The sequence below is a fragment of the Bacillus rossius genome, chromosome 13, assembly GCF_032445375.1.
Source record: "Bacillus rossius redtenbacheri isolate Brsri chromosome 13, Brsri_v3, whole genome shotgun sequence".
NCBI classification, from domain to species: Eukaryota; Metazoa; Arthropoda; class Insecta; order Phasmatodea; family Bacillidae; genus Bacillus; species Bacillus rossius.
In genome coordinates this window covers 48,906,897-48,926,263 of record NC_086340.1, presented here as the reverse complement: position 1 = coordinate 48,926,263, position 19,367 = coordinate 48,906,897, and the positions used below count along the sequence as shown (strand labels likewise).

Here is a 19,367-nt window from a genome sequence, read left to right as displayed (position 1 = left end):
GCGGCACGCGCAGTTCAAACCGCTACAGTGTAAAATAAAATGTTGTAAAATTTCATTACGTACCCACTAACCAAAACTTGGCAGATCTATTTACTAAGGTACTAAATGGTGTGAAGACCAAGGTTATGACCCAAAAATTGGGATTGATGTATTTATCATGATTGTACAAATCAACTCAACAAGGGGAAGTGTTGTGATGGGAAATTTAATGTGTTGAGAATTGTTTTGTACTAATGTTGGTACAACTGATGATTTTTTTTGTAAAAATGTTTTCGCAGTCTCAAGTGTGATAAATTGTATATATATTTATATATATGTAGGAAGCAGCAATGTTGTATTGTGTTGTGTATGAAGGTGGTTAATAAATAAGTACAAGAAGTATATCTACTTCCATTTCCAAAACAACAGTAACGTCTGAAAGTGTTGACATTACAGCAAAAGACTGTCATTTCGGTTTGTTAAAAATCAAATTCCAAACTATTTGGTTACAGTTATTCAAAGTCTATGGATACATACTTCGATCATTTATGCTCGAAGGATACATATCTATAGTCGTATCTATAGTTGTTGGTTATCAATGGATTGAAAAACAAACTGGTACCCATAGATGAAATATTTGCTAAACAGGTTTTATTTAATTATATAGCTATGTAAAGTGCATCTTTTCGTTGTGTTTATGGATGTGTATTTACACTCCTTAATATTTGACTCACACATTATTTTTAAAAGTGTATGTATTATGGATTACAGATATACCTGGTCTACAACAATATAAGTATTGTTATTAATATAAATTAATATACCTAACTAACTTCCCTGCAGTAGATTTTATTACAATTCCAAAGGTAAATGTACAAAATTTTCTTAATTATTTTGCTAGCCCCTGTTTTAGTTTAGTTAGATTTAATATTGACATTGAATTTTTAATAATATGTTGGTTTATTTAAAGCCTTACCTATTACATCAACACACTTATATTTAAAATCCTACTGTACCATAACCTTGAAAACATGAGTTAAAGAACATTTGGCACAATTAAAGCAATTATGCCTTCTCATTATAGGAATTAGCCCATTTTAATTTACAATAGATGAAAATTAAATGTCGAAAACCAAAAGTTTGTGTTTTGGAATATTCATTTCATAAAATAGCGGTGTCCCAAAACAGTTTTTGGTTCTTAAACAATTTTAAGGTGACAGCTTTGCACACTAGCAAAATTATTTGAAATTGTTTTTCAAAAATTTGCGAAAGTATACCTATTAGAAAAAATTAATGAAGACACGTGCTAAGGGCGGTATTCGAAGACATTCGGCTGAGGTTACGAATTAGCATGGCCTTGGGATACAACCTTAGCCTAACTCGCATACCGTATTCCAGAACATGTCCAAACCGAATCCCAGAACGGAAACAAATTGGCAAACATTTAAATTTACAGTGTCCTGAGCTAAGGTATAACTGTTTTCAATGCATTCTACCCGAATTTTTCAACCATCGATATAATTGTTATGGCAAAACTACTAGAGATAGCAGCACAATGCTACAAAAATGAAACAGTTTTTCTAATTCTCTCAAGTACCTTTTAAGTTTCAATTATTTCTTGATATGATCATTGAAGTGTACAGAATGTTATCAGAATAGTTTTGCTATTAAATATATTAATTACGCACACTAACATGCTTGGTATATACTCCGATGATCATAAAAATGACCATATATGAGTTAATGATGGGTCCACCATCTGGACGAAATCAAAGAAAAAGTAATCTCAACACATGCACAGAATTTGAGCAAGAAATCGGCAATTGATAAGACACCAAAACCCGTCCCCTTAAAACTGGCCTTGTCATTCCGTGCCCTAAGAATACAGCTAGGATATAGGTGTAGCATATTCAACACCAAAACCCTTAGTTTTGTGTCTTGAGAAACAGGCCTAAGTATAAAGAGGATTACCGTATGTTTCTAGATAATTTATACGATAGCACAAGTATTATTTTAGTTTTTTTAATTATCACTTATTCAAAATTTTATTTAAAGATAAATGTTCCGATCGCAGTGACAGCTGAAAGAGACCATGATTACAATAAATGAACATTTCTTGAATAGTGTCACATACTGTTTTCAGTTTCTTAAACTACTATGGTTCTTTAATTTTACATGCGAGCAAATGACCTTAATTTCAAAGTAGCTTTGTCTCATACTGCTCCAATGAGTAACGGACAAAATATTACTAGAGTACAATACCATAATATAGTAATATGATCCACATTTCTACCATAATTTATTTCTGCTTAGGGAAAATCCAAAAGCTAAGAGATACAGAAAATATAGCTTGTACATTATGTGCTTGTGTGTTCCCGATGACGTTTCGATACAGTGGTACTAGCCTAGAGCTAGGAGAGTGTTCGTTAGGCCCCCACCGAATTATGGGTTGTCTGACGAGTCTGAGGGTGACTGAAGAGTTCCAGAAAAATATGTTAGTTTAGGATAAGTGCTAGATAGTGCTCAAGAGTGGGATTTGAGCATGAGCAACTTGCTGGTACAAAAAACATCTCAACCTCAAAGGTATTGCAAAGCCATATGCTGCGCTTATGTGGAGCCCTGGGCCTTTTGGCTAAGAGAGAAAAGTAGCAGAAACACCATATGTATTTATTCTGTATTAAGATGTATGTATATGTTTATGTGTGTATTACAGGAGCTAAAAAAACTGCCAAATAAAGGCAGTGACAGTTTATCGTTCAAAAGCTAGGAAAAAATGACACTCAAAAAACAAAAGTGCAAGTAAGATATGAATGTTTTATGTATAAAATAATTTATTGGGAACAAATCGTGTTCAATAACTCTGATGTACCATGTATGAATCTTGCAAAACAGATGTGTGTAGTTTTGTTTTAATCTTGCACTCAAATTCCATTACATGAAAATAAGTCTTAACATATAATTTATTCAAAATTCCACAATTTCTCATACTTAAACTCTGAATTCACAATCACCAGTAGGCCTATACATTAAAAAAAAATTTCTGAATAGCAGTGATGTACACTTTGGCAAATTACACAGAAGCCAAAACTCAATCTAGTATGAATATATAAAACTAATCTATATAATATGGCGAAAAATTACAATTCTACAGTATTGTAATTTTTCACACGTGATATCATCTGAATTATAGAATTTTCAAAACCAGTTTGACTTCGATCCTCGGATATGTAGTCAGTTGTTATTATAGCTCTTGTCAAAGGCTTGATATGCCGCGATCATCGATGAATCTAAGGCTTACTACAAAATGCATGCCAATATATATTTGCGAAAGTTTGAATATATTTAGCTAAAAAAAACGCATATATTTATGTAACCATAATAAAATATTATGATTAAAAATTCATATTTTCAAATGTTAACATAAAGCACGAAGATTATTTTTATGATATACTGTTATAGTACCTGTTAAATCTAGCTGTTTCGCACACAATGTACTAAAGATTTATGTACAATAACGAAGATTTTAGTGACCCCAAAACACTGTCTTGTACCCTTGAAAAAATTAGGATCAATTGGTTCAGAACCTCTGTTTATAAATAAGTACAAAACTGTTTAAAGATTCATAAAATGAGTTGTTCAACCATATCGTGGTGGCCCATGACAAGCCGTTGCTAGTAATCATTCCAAAATCTTCTTGTAAGGTCTGGCGTGACGATGGAGCCGGAAGTGTCCAACGATCCTGAGGCAGGTGACGGAGGCGAAGACAGCGAACCATTCGATCCATTCGCTAGTCGTAAAGGAAGACATCTCACAACGTAAGACTTCAGATTTTACAGCACTTTGGATGTTTAATGAATTGTGATGAGATGAGTTATTTAGGAGTTATGATATTGCTTTGTTCTTTGTTGTGCAGCATGCTACTTAGATTGTGTTTCTTCTAGCTACGTACTAGGCCAAATCGGAGCAGAGGTGTATGTATATATATATATATATATATATATATAGTTTTGTCGGGCACCAGCGAACCTCAGTTGGCATGCACAGGTACAATGGTGGCTCCAGGAAGACTTCTCGGGCAGGGCTCTCACACACAAGAGGATGCAGTTAACAATCATGACATTGCCCTTGGGATATTCACAAAATATATGGTTTCAAATACTGAAATTTAGTATTTTCGTACAAATTTTGATTGAAAGAAGAGTTTAGCACATTAACGAAAGTATTTAAGTTAACATTAATATTCCCTACAAAGAAATAAGTAAAATTTGGGCTCGGAAGGGGCTATCGCCCCCTCTTCCTCTGGAGCCGCGCTTGCACAGGTAGTCCTTCCCAAACGTGCCAATGTTCTCCCAGTGTGACCCTTTAGCCTCTGCCGAATGCTGTTTGCGCACTCCCGCGAGTACAATGTTCTGCGGAGCACTGTCCCGGACACACTCTACATCTCCGGGGCACGCTGCCGCCCGCCTCTGACTCGCGGGGAGCGAAGTCCACCCGACCAAGGAGCTGCTACACCTCTGCCTCGATGAAGGGAGGGGAACTGGTGCTGGTCGGTTCAAAAAACAAGCCGAACTCTGAATGTTATTATATATAATTAAATATTAGAACAGAGTTATTTTTAGTTATTGTAAAGAAAAAAACAGGCTTCGTAACTGAACTAATCTTTAAACATCTAACACTATAGTATTAGTTTACAGCTGTAAACAGATTTTATACATAAATAGGAAAGGTTGTTTTTTTTTTTGTTTTTTTTTATTACAAAGTTTGGTTTAATTTTCAGCAAGCCAAGAGCATACGTATAATTTCATTTCAAGGGAGATGGAGATACCCACTGTTTGCTTTCAATTTTTTTCTTCCTTTTTTTTGGTGTGAATGATATAGCTAAGCTCTGTCACCGCTCGGTTGCCAAATGGACTCATCATGTTGGTGGTCGTGAGAGGCAAAGGTTGAATTACCCAAAGTAGAAAGAAAATTTTCATAACCTGTTTTCAGAGCAATGAAGTTAATGTTTGTTAAGAAAGTATGATATATATATATATATATATATATATATTTCCCATTTACACAGTTTTCAAGGTGTGAATGGGGTTTGTATTTTGATCTAGGGTGCCATATTTGTTATTTTGCAGCCTTTAATTTTTGAAGTGATATTGAACTTAAAATTTTACTTTTAAATATGATACTCATGAACAATTCGACAATGCATTTAAATATTTACTTAAAAATTATATAACATTTAAATTTTGTTCCAAATGCACCTAATCATTTTTTCACTTGCTCTGTAATCATTTTTATATAAATATAAAAATTGCACAATTTTTTTAAATTTTATTTTAACAGTTTCATTTTGCCTAATCATCCAACACCATAAAATGATTTTATTAGATTTTTTTATTTTAATGAAGTAATTGTTTCAAAACAACGTTGTATTATTCATTAAGACTAATTATCTGAAGATTTAATTAACAATTATCAAACAAATCAACTTAAAGTCAAGGATAATCCAGTCCCACGCTTATCTATTTGCAATCTTGTTATCATTGGATCATACAAACAACATATTAACACAGTATCAGAGGTGTGACCAATTTGAGTAACAAAAGTAGATTATATGTATACATCTCCTAGCCCTTCCAATGAAATTATATGGAACAGAGGTAATCTTTACTTTTGTAATTGTTATTCAAAAACCAAATAGTTTGTGTTGCATATTCTAGAATGTAAGTAGAATAATTCTATTTAGCCTGCAAAGTATAAAAATAAAACAACATTGTCACAAAAATCATATGTTTCTTTAACCTTTTGACATGTAATGTAAGAAACTAAGCTCACTTCCCCGAAACAAAACCCCGAATGTGTTCCTTACATAAAATATACCTCAACTCATAGTTCAAGATACACAATATGCCAAACTTCAAAGCCAAAAGCATTGTTTTTGATTACCTATACAGCATGATAAAACTATAATTTTTTTTTATTAAAAAGTCGTTTTATACCTACCAGGGATTCTGTTCACAATCACCCTCCTCATGACCTCATGCGCTCTGAGACACGACGAATCACATTCCGTACTATTTGCATGGACTGTAAGCGAAAATTTATGAGTTTTCCCCAGCCACCTTGGATTTCTCATTTTTTGCTATAATTCTTCATCTAAGCGTTATGCTGATGATAAACTTACTGACGTGCGGGGATGGAGGTCTGTATAGTCTCATACCTAAACAAAAGAAGTTGTGATTCAAATGGTTATGCCCAGTGTTGACAGCTGAAGGCTACTCTAAGGTGATTGAAATTTAACATAAAGTTACATGCTCACATGATAAGTGATTACATTCACAAATAATTACGCGCCATGGTAAGTGCCCGCGAAATGTGACCATTCGCTACAAACCCTGACATGCAACTAGTACTTATTTTTTTAAAAAAAATACCTCCAATTCATGACCACTGGAAGGAAATTAATACTTCATAGCTTTGGTGACTGCAGCTCACTTAAGTAGTAATTGCAAGAGTTTATCGGCTCTGTCCGACATCCATTCATCCATCACCAAACAATCCGAAACAATGTCATAATATTTTCCCAAATCAGTGCTGAGAACAATTAATATATTTTTCTCAGACATTGTTGTTTTCACTTTTATGTCATGTTCCTGTACATAGAATACTAGCATATCCTCGAAAAATTTCACACTCAAGATTTTATTGTTTGCCATTTAAACAACAATAATTTTACTATGCAAAAAAATGAACTAACAAATAAAAACTCCACAGGTCTGTATTCTTGTGACAACTGCCTGACGCAATCAAACCTGGGATATAATATATACATTTAACCGTCTGTAAACAAGTATGTATTGACCAAACTGTTGAAGAATGGCTAGATGTCATTTTTATGGGCCCTCTGATTGCCTGCAGGTCATGTGATTGACAGAAGGCTATAACTATTATCGGCTCCAAAAACTGTCAAAAGCGAGGTTCTGTGACCTTTCATCAACGAAAGATAAAATCTCTTTTCACCTTCTTTGATGGGAACCCTAAACGAACGAATCTTTAATCTATATATTTACATATCTTAGTAAGCAATTATGGAGTTTTTTGAGATTATTATAATATTTTTTTTAAAAATGAGGGATACTTTAAGATTTAATAAACACTCGTGTTCAACATACTTTTTTTTAAATATTTAACCTGCACTGAATCATCATTTGCATATATGTTGAATATTTCAGGGATTTCGAGACACTGACACACATCCTTAAGGCATCTATAGGCACTGGTATTTTGGGCATGCCAATGGCTTTCAAAAATGTTGGCTTGACCATGGGTGTCCTCGCGACCATCGTCGTCGGCGTGGTCTGCGCCCACACATCAAATATTTTGGTGGAGAGTGCCCATGTTTTGTACCACAAACTGGGGGTGTCTTCACTCACGTATCCAGATGTGGGGGAAAATGCTTTCCTACATGGTCCACAGTGGGCCAAGAAATACTCTCAAGCAGCTCGGTGAGTATAATGGGTTATTACCATACAACACAAAATGTTCAAATACATTACAAAAATTTAGTATCTATTTTGTGAAAGAAGTATGTTACTGCAACAATTCCAGCATTATGAGAATGAACTACATACAACATGACTTTAAGCACATAGATTTTTACATGCTTTATATTAGCTTCACCTGTATGTTTGTTTGTCTGTCCGTCTGTAACTCTTTCGGCTAAGAGTGAGTGACTCTTCACTGTAAAATGTCCCACCAATTTCATTACGTTCGTTAGCCGAGCGGTCTAAGGCGCGCGACTTCTGTGCCGTCAGTTTTCGGATTCAGCGATCGTGGGTTCTACTCCCGGCCACGCCGATAAAGAAAAAGGTTGTTTTTTTCCGGTAAATTCTAAGATTATATCCATACATTAACTGTAAATGATTCGGAGAAACTTTACCATTTCTTTGTGACGTTGCAACTCCAAATAGTTATCTCAGATGGTAATAGGTAGTGTCGGTAACTCATTTTCCTATGATAATTATACATAAATATAGTTCTAAAAACTAAAAAAAACATGCTTTTAAAGAATATCAAACTAAAAAGTTAAAAATAAATATAGTTTAAAAAACTAAAGAAACATGCTTTTAAAGATTATTAAACTAAAAAGTAAAAAATAATTTTAAAATTTAATTTATGACAATAGTATATAAGCAATACTATTGTCATAAATTAAAATTTAAAATTATTTTTTACTTTTTAGTTTGATAATCTTTAAAAGCAGGTTTCTTTAGTTTTTTAAACTATATTTATTTTTTTTAGCAATAGTTATAATTAATTTATTATATCTTCATCAAACAGGATCAAATAATCTAATAGGAATAGAACGAAATATTAATAAAATTCCATTCCACCCATATTTTTCATTAAAAGATCTAGCTGTGAAAAATGTGATAATTTTTGGTTTCAACCTTTATGTGCTAGGTAGAGCTAAAATGCTACCAGACAGATTGAAGTTTCTCTTTGTCATGGTTTAATATCGTCAGTGTGCCATCGATAAATCTATACCAATACTTTGCTTTTAAGCGATTGGTATTGCCACCATCTGAATTGGTTCGAGCCCCTACAGAAGCCCAGTGGTGGTACTTGTACTTAGAGGTACAAGAAGCTGCAGAGGGTGCCAGAGAGAGTTCTGGAATAACCACAAGAGTATGAAGGTCATAGGTCGATTTCCCAGTGGGACCCACCAGACTTTGAGGCATGCACGTCAATCTGCGCAATACTTTAAAATGTAATTATTACTTGCCTCCAATATGTGCCATAACATGCTTTCCTCCCATGTAAAAGGTGCGGGGAAACAGTTTAAAAATAAATAGACAGACAATTCTGTCGGTAAATGTACTCTAACAGGGCAGTCTGGTAGAAACCAAAAAAAAATATTATTAAAACGACACAAAATAACTAACCAGGGATTTTGGCAGCATCACACAAATATTTATCAAAAAGGAGTTTGCTGGGACTTCACCACAGCGATGTGAAAAAACTACCCCATATCACTGTGATGTCGTACTTCCTATGATAGTAAAGCCCAGTCTCCATCCTCTAAGTGCCAGTCCCTGCTGGCGAAACATAACCTTGCATCACATCCGAACGTGTCAAGTTAGTGACTGAGTCTGCAACTAAGTAAGTGCTCTGTGCCATGCGTTTGGCACCTGTATGAGTACCAGTGAATTTAATTCCCATAAGAATTAATGTAACATCATAATATTCACAAAATAATGTCCATCGTTATGTATGTGTGTCACCTCTCAAGAGTACCTGGTTTGACGAACACCTTAATATATTTTGCGGCTCCAGGCCATAATAAATAATTAGTGCTCACCGAGTGTATTTAATAATTTATATAAAGTCTGGCTCCAGGTAACAGAGAAACCCACAAGCGACGAACAGTCTCTGGTTTGACTGGCTTTTTAAGTAAAAATTTGCCATATAGATAATACACACATATTTATAACTTTTGTTGTCAGTTGTTTCCCATAAGGTGTTTATATGTTAAGTAAAACATTTATTAGTGCTTTATGGATGTGGCGCATGAGGGCTCTGACCCTCCTCTCTCCCGCCGCTCCCCTCTTGTGACAGTCTTCAGGAGTTTGTGTTACAAGGCGGACGTGACTGTCACATGTGGTAACTGCAGCATTAGCATCACTGAGATCTGCGTGCCGGTAAATCTTATTAATCATACGAAACCTTTGGTACTTAATTCACCACGAATACATGGACCAGTATGCGGTGCAGAGCGTGACCTTCCCGTCGTACCTTTTTATTCGCCGCGCGACAGCACTGTGGAACTTTAAGTACAGAGCTGACTGATTTGGATCGCCATCTTTCTATAGTGGGATGGCAGCCAGAGGGCGCAGATGAGTAACATGAAGTGAAACATGTGTTAACAGTGTTTCCAGTGTAATTTGTAGCATACCGACGCAGGCTTAGTGCCTGTCCATCGGCTCGTGTGAATAAAACTACGCCAGTAGTTCCAGCCCAACCTACACAGAGAATGGAGCGCTCATGGATGCAGTTAGTTAGTAGGGCCTTCACCAACAGGTGCAGCCACCGAGCTTAGTGAGACACAATGGGGTCAGCAACCCACACAAACCCTGAGGTTAGATGTATGGGCTAACCTGGCGTCCTCCTGGACCAATCTCATATTTAAATTATTGTAAATTACTAACGAGTTACTAAGTTCAACCTGGTTCTCAGTCGCAGGACCGCTGAGCAGTAGAAACTATTACATTCCCGAGTTAAGTTGAAAATATTTGGGTGAATGCTAGTTGGTGTCTTAAGTGTGGGGGTTTTATGATGGTTTACCCCACATCAGCACAGCTTCATCCCCAACCACCTCAAACACTATTAAGGGCCGATATTATGACCTCCGGCTTAATCTTCAGGTTAGCTAGCCTCCAGGTAAGGCTAGCCTCCGGTTAACGAAAGAGGGGTGTATTATATGACCCATACTTAGCCTGCGGTTGGCTAACCGGAACCTGACGAAGCGTGTGGTGTAATAATGGTTGTGTTGGTAATGAAATAAAACAGAATTTGGTAACTTTTGTTGCAAGACAGTTATTTTTTCTGGTAGAATGATAGTCAGCTGTTTGTATTGTGATTCGGAATGTTTACAGCTGCAGTAAAGAAATATGCCGCGAACTTTATCTTGCAACAGATATAATTAAATTAACCAAAAACTACTTTGACGTCAAACCTGCTTTGTATTAAACCATAAAATTTCAATTTACGATTCAAAACCGTGTGTTTTCAACTTTACTCTTGTATTGAAACTCATGATTTTGTTAGGTTATATATTAAGCCAAAACTAACGAAGTAATTCTATACCAACAAATAAATAGGGATGACATTTTTGCTAGAGAACACATTTCTTTCATAAATTTATTTCATAATAAAATAATATAGACCCCGTTTCGGGAAAATACTTGTCGATTTTCATTTCACTGTTGTAGGTTTCATTTTTGTACTAATAGTTTCGTATCACGTATCCAAATTAATCCGATCCTGATGGAATTAGTTTGTGGTATAGGTTGCTTGCTGTTTTAATTTAGTAGGTCGAGAGATCCTAGATATATTCACTGGGGAAATAATTATGATTGTAAAATGTATACGAAAGAAATATATTTTTACAAGACCTGACATAATTTGTTTGCATCGTGATATGTTAGGTATGTTGTGTTATGTACAGGATTTTTCAACATTCTAAATTAAAACAGCAAGTATAATGTAAAACAAGACCAACATATAAAGGGTCATGCCGATAGGATTAAGGGATAAACTTGGATACGGTAAACAGAATAATTCCAGTGCTGTTTTCGTTTTGCACTTGCGTGCCAGGTAGATAATAAGTACCTAATGGTTTGTAAGATAGGGAAGGGATAATTGGGTAACATTTATTTTCACATTCAATTGTATTCATTGAATTAGAACCACGTCTGAAGTCGTATGAAGTGCATTTCATTCCCGGCATATGTCCACTGTATTACGAATAAAAATTCACAGATACAACTTCCACGAAAACACGCATTTTATAGGTAATAATAACCCTCGTTTTGCAATTTTAAAATTCACTTATTTACACATATTCTTAAGCAGGAACATTTAAGTTTATATACATAGCATACGTTTATGTACTTCGTGATCAATTAAAGTCAAATAATAATACACGACTCGACGAGAATAGAAAAGCGTGACTACACTTTCATGTCATGTAATTTTTAATAAAACTTTGACGAATACGGCGAAGCATTTTACATTTAGTAATAAATTATTCCATCGCATCCTGCAAATATTCAATAGAATTCCTCAAATAGTCATCATCACTATCAACAACTAACCTCGCCTGATACATCGCCATTTTATTTTCTGTTGCTTAGCCTCCTAAGCAGCTAGCGGCCGGTTCATCCACCCGCTAGGTTAGCCGGAACTTTAACTGGAAGGTAGACGTTAACAGGGAGTCATAAAACCGAAATAAGAGCTAGCCTGCGGTTAAATTTTAGCCGGAACTTTAGCCGGAGGTCATAAAACCGGCCCTAAATGGTGTATCCATTTCCCAAAAAGTCATGGGAACCCCAGTTGCCTGCGAATCCCCCCCCCCCCCCCACCAAACATTCTTCAAAAAAGTGACATTATGTTAAAGGATCTGCCGTGTTAAGTTTTTGCGACTAGAATGTGTTTTAGCCGTAAGTGACCCAGGGACTTAGCATTAAATTTTAGCATAAATTTAGCATTAAATGTTATTTACTGCCCCAGAATTACTAGATCAGGTGATGCTAGACATCTTTGAAATGCCTCAAGCCATAGGTTGCGATCCCCTGGAGATTGCCTCTGTCACCATCGCGCGACAAACACACACCCAGGAAAAAAAATTGAGGTTACTTTTGCTTATAAACACATATAAAAATGGGAATTAATCTTAAATAAATTTTAATGAATCTTGGTCATTGGCAATCTGCCACATCGCCATATCTCTAACATTTAAATGTTAGTCATGTTCCATGCTGGAGTGGGCACATTCCACCAGTGAGGCTAAGGAATTGTAATGAGTAAATAATACATATCAATTGGATTTCCATGAAGTTTTTTTTATAAAAAGCATTAATAGTGTTATTCACATGAGCTATATAAATAATGAATTTTTACCAATAAAGAAGAAAGGTATTGTGTTTTAATTAAAATGTTTTATGTTTTAAAGATTAATTTAGCATTTTATAGTTAAATAATAATTACAAAGAAATATATACAAATTTACAATGTTAGTTACAATCTAAACAATTTACAATTCGAAAGAAGTAAAGGTTGGTGTAAAATAATTTTTAAATCGTTGCACTTATTTTTGTAGAGTTCTTTTATGCTGCTTGTGACATAAATAAACATATTTAACATCATGTTTGATTTATTGAACAAAATTACCACTTTAAATTTTAATTATATTTGTTTCAGATCCACGATAATTATTGGCCTATTTTTCACTTATTTTGGAACGTGTAGTGTATACACTGTCATAATTGCATACAACTTTCAGCAGGTACGTAATAAATATTAATATTATATTTGTAACTGAAAAAATTGTAGTAAACCACTGACCGATATCAAAGACAGTGATAATACAAGAAATTCATAGTTAATTTTCTAATATTTACCCTCAGGTTAGACTACAATATTGCAGGTACATTGGCAAACCAATGAAGCCATAAAATTGGGGACGACCTATCAAAATAGAAACTGTCTTACTTAGTTGGTTTACTGCCTTCCATTTTTTTGTAGTTAGTATTGCTGACTTTTAGCTATATATGATATTGTTAAAAATAACTATGTAATCCACTGAAACTATATGAACTGACATAGTCTAAATTTATGATTTGTTGACGTATTTTATACATGTTTATGCATGGAGTTACCGTCGTCCGGGTTCTCGTGTTCGAGACCGGGCGTGTATCCTAGCGGGAAATGGGCTCTTATTGAAATTACGTTCCGGGAGGGCGCCAAGTTAGCTGCGGCTAACCAAATGTGGGTCTTGTGGGTGCGTTGCCCCTGCGTGGCCCGCTAGGACCGTCGGCGGAGTTCGTGGTTGGAGGGGCCCTTAGCTGGTGTAGGGATGCTCAATTCAATAACAGACACGAACTCGAGATTTAGATGGTCGTTGGCACGGGGGGTGTAGAGTGGCCGTTTAATTAGATGAATTATTACAGTCACAAATTACACTTGCACTACACTTGCACATCGCACAAATAATTACCCTACAAAGTTACAATTAGTCTAATATGAGTGCTTTGATGCACTGTCACTATGTTAAGCCCTCACGCCAGTCGAGGTTAAGGGGGAGGTTGATTGGAGGCGGCCAATCCCGAAAATTGTTAACTGGGCGGCGTCCGGATTCACTTGTGGGAATCGCGGCTCGCAGGTAAACTAAACACAAAGTTTACTCGTAGTTGTCGTCGGTGCCTGTGCACTCGACCTTAGCGAAAGTTCACTGTTAGCGGGAGTCGGCCCGTGCCGTAAAGCGGACTACCCCACGTAATGTCTCTTGCGGGGAGTTTAAAACTTAAGCGGCTGGGTTAGGCCCTACACCGTAAAAGGACCGGGGACGCACGGGGAGTTAACGTAACGAAGAAAAGAGATTTTGTTTGAATGACTATATTTTCCAGAAGTACTCGGTCGGTGTGGACAAAGGGTGATGGCTCCCCGTGGAACGCACGTCCGCCCCGGTCCGCGAGTCGCTCGGTAATGGCGTCTGGCCTTGGCGCGAGGGAAGGTTTCAGCGTTCTCTCGCGCTAAAGTTGCTAAAGTTCCGTTATTCGGAAATTATTTTAATAATAAGAGGCTGAGAGCAGCTCTAAATTCACACATTAATTATTAATGATTAATCTGATTGGCAGATTCTCTTTAAGAATTATGGTTAACTAATTTACAAAAATTAAATTTAAATATTAAGAGTCACACCAGAGACTGTTCGTCACTTGCTGACTGCTCCAGTGGCTAGTTACACATAAAAAACAGGGAGGTAATATTTACGTTAACACAACACTATAATTAATTAGGCTGAAGGCCGCAAATGAGGCACTCATGAACTTATTAAGGTAAGTTCACACGTGAGTGACTTGGGCCCTCCTGCGTTGCGGGTTTTTTAATTAATAGTGGAGTTTTTATTAATTTGTGTTGGATTATAAGTAACTCGGGTCGAGGTGTTTAAGTAATTAGACACGGCCCTTGATTCTACCTTGGCATCGAAGGCTCGCCTGACTCGGGTGGGCCATGGCTAGGGGTGTGTTCCATTAGCGGGGTCGGATACTGGCGGTTGCAGATCGGGCTTTGGGGTGGCCATAAGATGACATGCTGTGACATAGTTGAAGTCACTATTTTTACCTTGCCATCGTCATATTGTTATGCCAAAAACATTGCGGAAATGAGCTTATCAATGCCTGATGTTGGTTAGTAAGTATTAATTAGAATATCCATCATTAAACACAGTCACACCTAGAAAATACAGTAATTTTAAACTGTTTCCATAATACAAAACGCTACTCTTCAGCGAACAGTTACTGTGTAAACATGCAGACATGACTGACCACCCCTATTTTTATAGTTATGATTTTCTTAACCCTACCAATTATTTCATATCTCCAAAATAAACATTTGATTTGTTTCAGTTAAATCAAAAGTTTACTCAATGTTTAAAACACTTTCCAAAAAAGGTTATCTTAATCATATATCTAACCAATGAACCGAATACCTTAATGTAAAATTTAGTAAATTATATTATTCAGCATTTTACTAATATATGTCATTATTGGCAAACTGCCCCGTGGGTGAATAACTTAATTATTATCTTCTCTTATTGTGGGATTCCATGTGAGTTAACATTTAACTTCTGTTTGAGGGTTTAAATCACCAGAAACTAAGAAATGGTAAAATTTTCTCTTATTTTGAAGTTCTTGATACTCAGCACTGAGATCACTGGCAAGTAGCAAATAATTTGACAGTTCCTAATTTCAGTAACATGGTTACAACATTTTCCTTCTGCCGTTATCACATCTGCTTCTGCTGAGACTTTCTGGACTCTTGCACTACATACAAGATGTGTCCGAATTCACCTGATGTGTGAACAGTAGAGATACATGTTTCCGTAAGTGACATAAGAAGGTCTGAACTGAAAGTGAAGTACCTATGCAAATAAATAAGTCTGTGCACTTCTCGCATACTTCGTGTTAAAGAACCATCGCCATGTTGAAAAAAGGGTTTTAAGGTAATATTTAACACATTAGAAAAATTAAAACTCTTTCATCACCTTCCGGTCGATTAGGCCGTTGTTGAAAATTGCCATTCCTCCGGGGCTGTGGCCCCCCATCTCATGTGGGTTCAGTGCTACGAACATGTGAAGTGCAGTGGAGAGAACGCTCCACGGCCGATATATCGATAGCCGCCTGCACTGCTTTCACATGACATATTCGTGTTCCTCTGCAGGGATGCAGTGTATTAATCCGCCAGATGTTAAATTAAATAATTATTAAATGTTAAATTTAAAGGATTTTGTAGTGTTATTATGTGTCATATATCAAACATTTTATAACACACTATGCACTTCTGTCTATGGAATTGGCCTGAAACATCAAAGCATAATCTTTGGGCACGAACAGAAACCCCGCACCATGCGAGGCCGGATGTGTTTAAGCAATCGGAGCCTTCATCATTCTGTTGTCACCTTTAATTGGAACTGCAATCCGTAAGTCATCCAGAATCGTTTACTTCATTTTTTTGCCTGCTTCCACTCGGCTTGGTACACCCAGTCAGTCACTTAACATTATTATATTTATGTAAACCCCACACGCCGCTAATAAGGAATCTCATAGTTAAGGGGACATATCACGTGGACCCCTTAGTCTCCACGGGCCTGCCGCAGGTATTGAACATCGCCTGCACTGGGCTATCTCCGGGCTTAACCTGTGAAATATCATTTCTTTATTATTTCTCAACTTGGGGTTAAGCAGGAGGGGGTGTAGTATAACTGCGGGACACAGAATTACAAGGGCCCTCCGCACAAAAAAAAACGTAAACAATATGCTAAGTATAAATGGTGCATGCCTAAATACATCTTCATATAAATTAAGTTTCTTGTGTGAACTGATCATCTTTTGTGCCTCCACTGTTGGGTACAATGTTCAGGTACTTTGATTAAAGGCCACATCCTTTGATCCCAGTTGTTTGTCCAGTGGTGCGAACTTTTATTGCGGACTCCGATTTCGTTCGTTTATGCAACATTAAGGGTTAGGCTCATACTGCTAAAAGACAGTGTGATGGAACATGCTTCTGCATTCGCACACGAAAGGCCAGTTCCGTGGATAGCACTGTGTACAGAATTGTTGTGTAAAGTAAAACAAACATAATACAAACTGAGTTTACCATCATTTATCATGGTATCCTGTCCCCCAGTCAAGTGGCCCAGACCCAACCCTTGAGAGCTAGCCTGCACATGGTACTTTGAACCCATGAATCGTCATCTAAAACCGAGGGAATAGGCGGAGCATGTCAAATGGTACCAAACTCGTGTGGATTAAAAAATGTTTTCAAGATTCAAATGCAAACATTTTCCAAATTACAAATATGTGGAAAAAATATAAGTCCAAATTAGGACTATGCAGTAGATACATGTGTAGAGGCGAGATGCGCGGGAGCAAGAATTCGTCGCACCACAGCGACGTAACAAGAGCGGCGATGCGAGATAAGTACAGATTTTATTACAACATATCCCATACCTAAATCCAGTGTCGTGAGTTCCAGGAACGATTTCCCCCCTCCAACTAGTCGAGCCATTCCGAGCCAGTGCGAGGAAGTTTCAGCCGAGCATCGCTGATCGGGCACTCTCACATACCGAGCGACCGCGAAAACGTCGGCCTTCCATGGGGCAGGAGGCAGGCGAACATGGGATCACGACCGGCAGTGAGGGGAGGTGGCCCTCCCTAACTATTTGCGCCCTGCTATCGACGATCACAGGCCGACACTCGGACTGGACAGCCATGGATATGGCCTAGTGTAACGCGTACATAGCAATCAACATGGAGTGGGCATGTAGGTCAGGTACCGAAATAAGTGGCAGTAGGACGATAATGGATGGTTACAGGTGCATGACAGACACATCACTGATGGACATAAAAACCGAACAAAAGTCAGCCGATGGCGAAGGATGCGGAACACTAGTGTTCGGGGCAGTGCGTTGTCAGCGAGGGTAAGCAAAACAGCTGTTTGCCACAAGTATGGACTCATAAAGCCCCGCACATGCACGACTGCATGCGAGTTCCTGTACTTCCACGATGGATTCTACCTATGTACTATGTGTGATGAGCGAGTAATCAATTCCGTGGTCGAACAACCAGTGGTAACTCTTCGCACTGGGGGCGGTGGAGTCACTTTACTGGAGTTCGCAGGCCATGCTCATAAGAATCTGCGAGTATTCATTCGTGTCTGTCGTAACAAGATCACTCAGCATTCCTTACCAGTGGACGAATGGGTAGAGTGCATCAGAGAGCGCTGCGCGGAAAAGCCCATCCCTGGTGGGCAAAAAAAAAGAAGATAATAATGTCACATGGGACGAATTGGAATACAATTGGAGGTGCATTTTTATGGACCCCGCGCACGCGCGTACTGAAAACATACATTGTTTTGTCACATTAAGGCACCAGGAGAGAGAGTGGAGGCTTTAATCCATGATAAGGTGCGGCTACACCGATGAATGTAGTGAGCGACATACTACCCATTGTTGTCGAACTGCTGAAGCTAGAGTTACGACATTTTCTGTGTAGCACTACCTATTATGACATAGAGACCTTTCTGGCAGTGGAATGTGATGTAGAAGAGGACCTACAAGCAGCACAATCAGTGTGTGAACTTGTACCACAAATGACAAGCAGCACCACCACCAACTGCTGTACAACCCATGGGTGCCTTGGTGTTGGTACCTGCCATACATCACCTTGACGATTGTCGATGTCGGCGACATCAACACCACGTCGTGGTGCCGCGCAACCAAATTCTCCTGGTCGATCCTGGCGGCAACTACGACAATAGAAGCATCGAAGTGGCTAATAGGATGTCTGGGAGGAGCACCCTCCCCTTCACAGGTACTGCATGCCGAGTGTCGGCAAAAAAGTACCATGTAAATGAGCAGGAGAGCCTCGTGGTGGTGTGGGTACTCAAGCAGTATGGCAACAACTCGAGGGATGCCCTTTCATCCTCCTCAAGGACAGACAGTGCTTCCAGTGGTTGTAATCCGCTCAAGAGTGAGGGGGGGAGTTAAATTTACCAGTTAGGTCTTAATAATTCAGAATTTCTCGTTTACTGTGGAGCATGTTCCAGATCGAGAAAACCAACTGGCTGACGAACTTTCCAGAAACCCCAACACTAACATTACATTCCATGACAGCAATGGGTAGGACGACCTCCTGCCCCTGGTCCATCACACCACCCACCATACCCCATCACCACAACCTACCATGTTGTACGCATTGTGTGGGCCCAGTGCACCCAAACCTGCTGAGTGCTGGTGGAGGGTGGTGGTGGGGTATTCACGTGCCCTTTGCCACGAAGCCTGCCATACTGCATTTCCTGAACGCTCAAAATTTTGTGGCCACCCCGGAGTGTGTGATGTCCACAGGGCCTTTCACTGGCCATGTGTTATTGCAGAGGTCAAACATTACGAGTGGAAGCGCCAACGCTGCCAACAGCATAAGACATGCAGGCTTGATTAAGTGGAACAGAAGGTGTCCAGGCAACCAGACAAACCAATTCACACCATAATGCTCGACATCATGGGCCTGTACCCTCGTATCACCAGGGGAAAGCTATTCATTATGGCAATCACA

At 38.0% G+C, this 19,367-nt stretch overlaps 1 protein-coding gene across 1 annotated transcript in view; it reads left to right on the top strand.

Annotated features, from left to right (window-relative positions):
- Window positions 1-636: 636 nt before the first annotated feature.
- The window catches only part of LOC134538555 (proton-coupled amino acid transporter-like protein pathetic), a 163,846-nt gene continuing 145,115 nt past the window's right edge, over window positions 637-19,367 (top strand). The window contains exons 1-4 of the mRNA XM_063379977.1: window positions 637-845; window positions 3,681-3,794; window positions 7,206-7,478; window positions 12,955-13,039. Coding sequence (XP_063236047.1) covers window positions 3,694-3,794; window positions 7,206-7,478; window positions 12,955-13,039 — 459 coding nt within the window. The 5' untranslated portion in view covers window positions 637-845; window positions 3,681-3,693. The remainder of the gene's footprint in view (window positions 846-3,680; window positions 3,795-7,205; window positions 7,479-12,954; window positions 13,040-19,367) is intronic.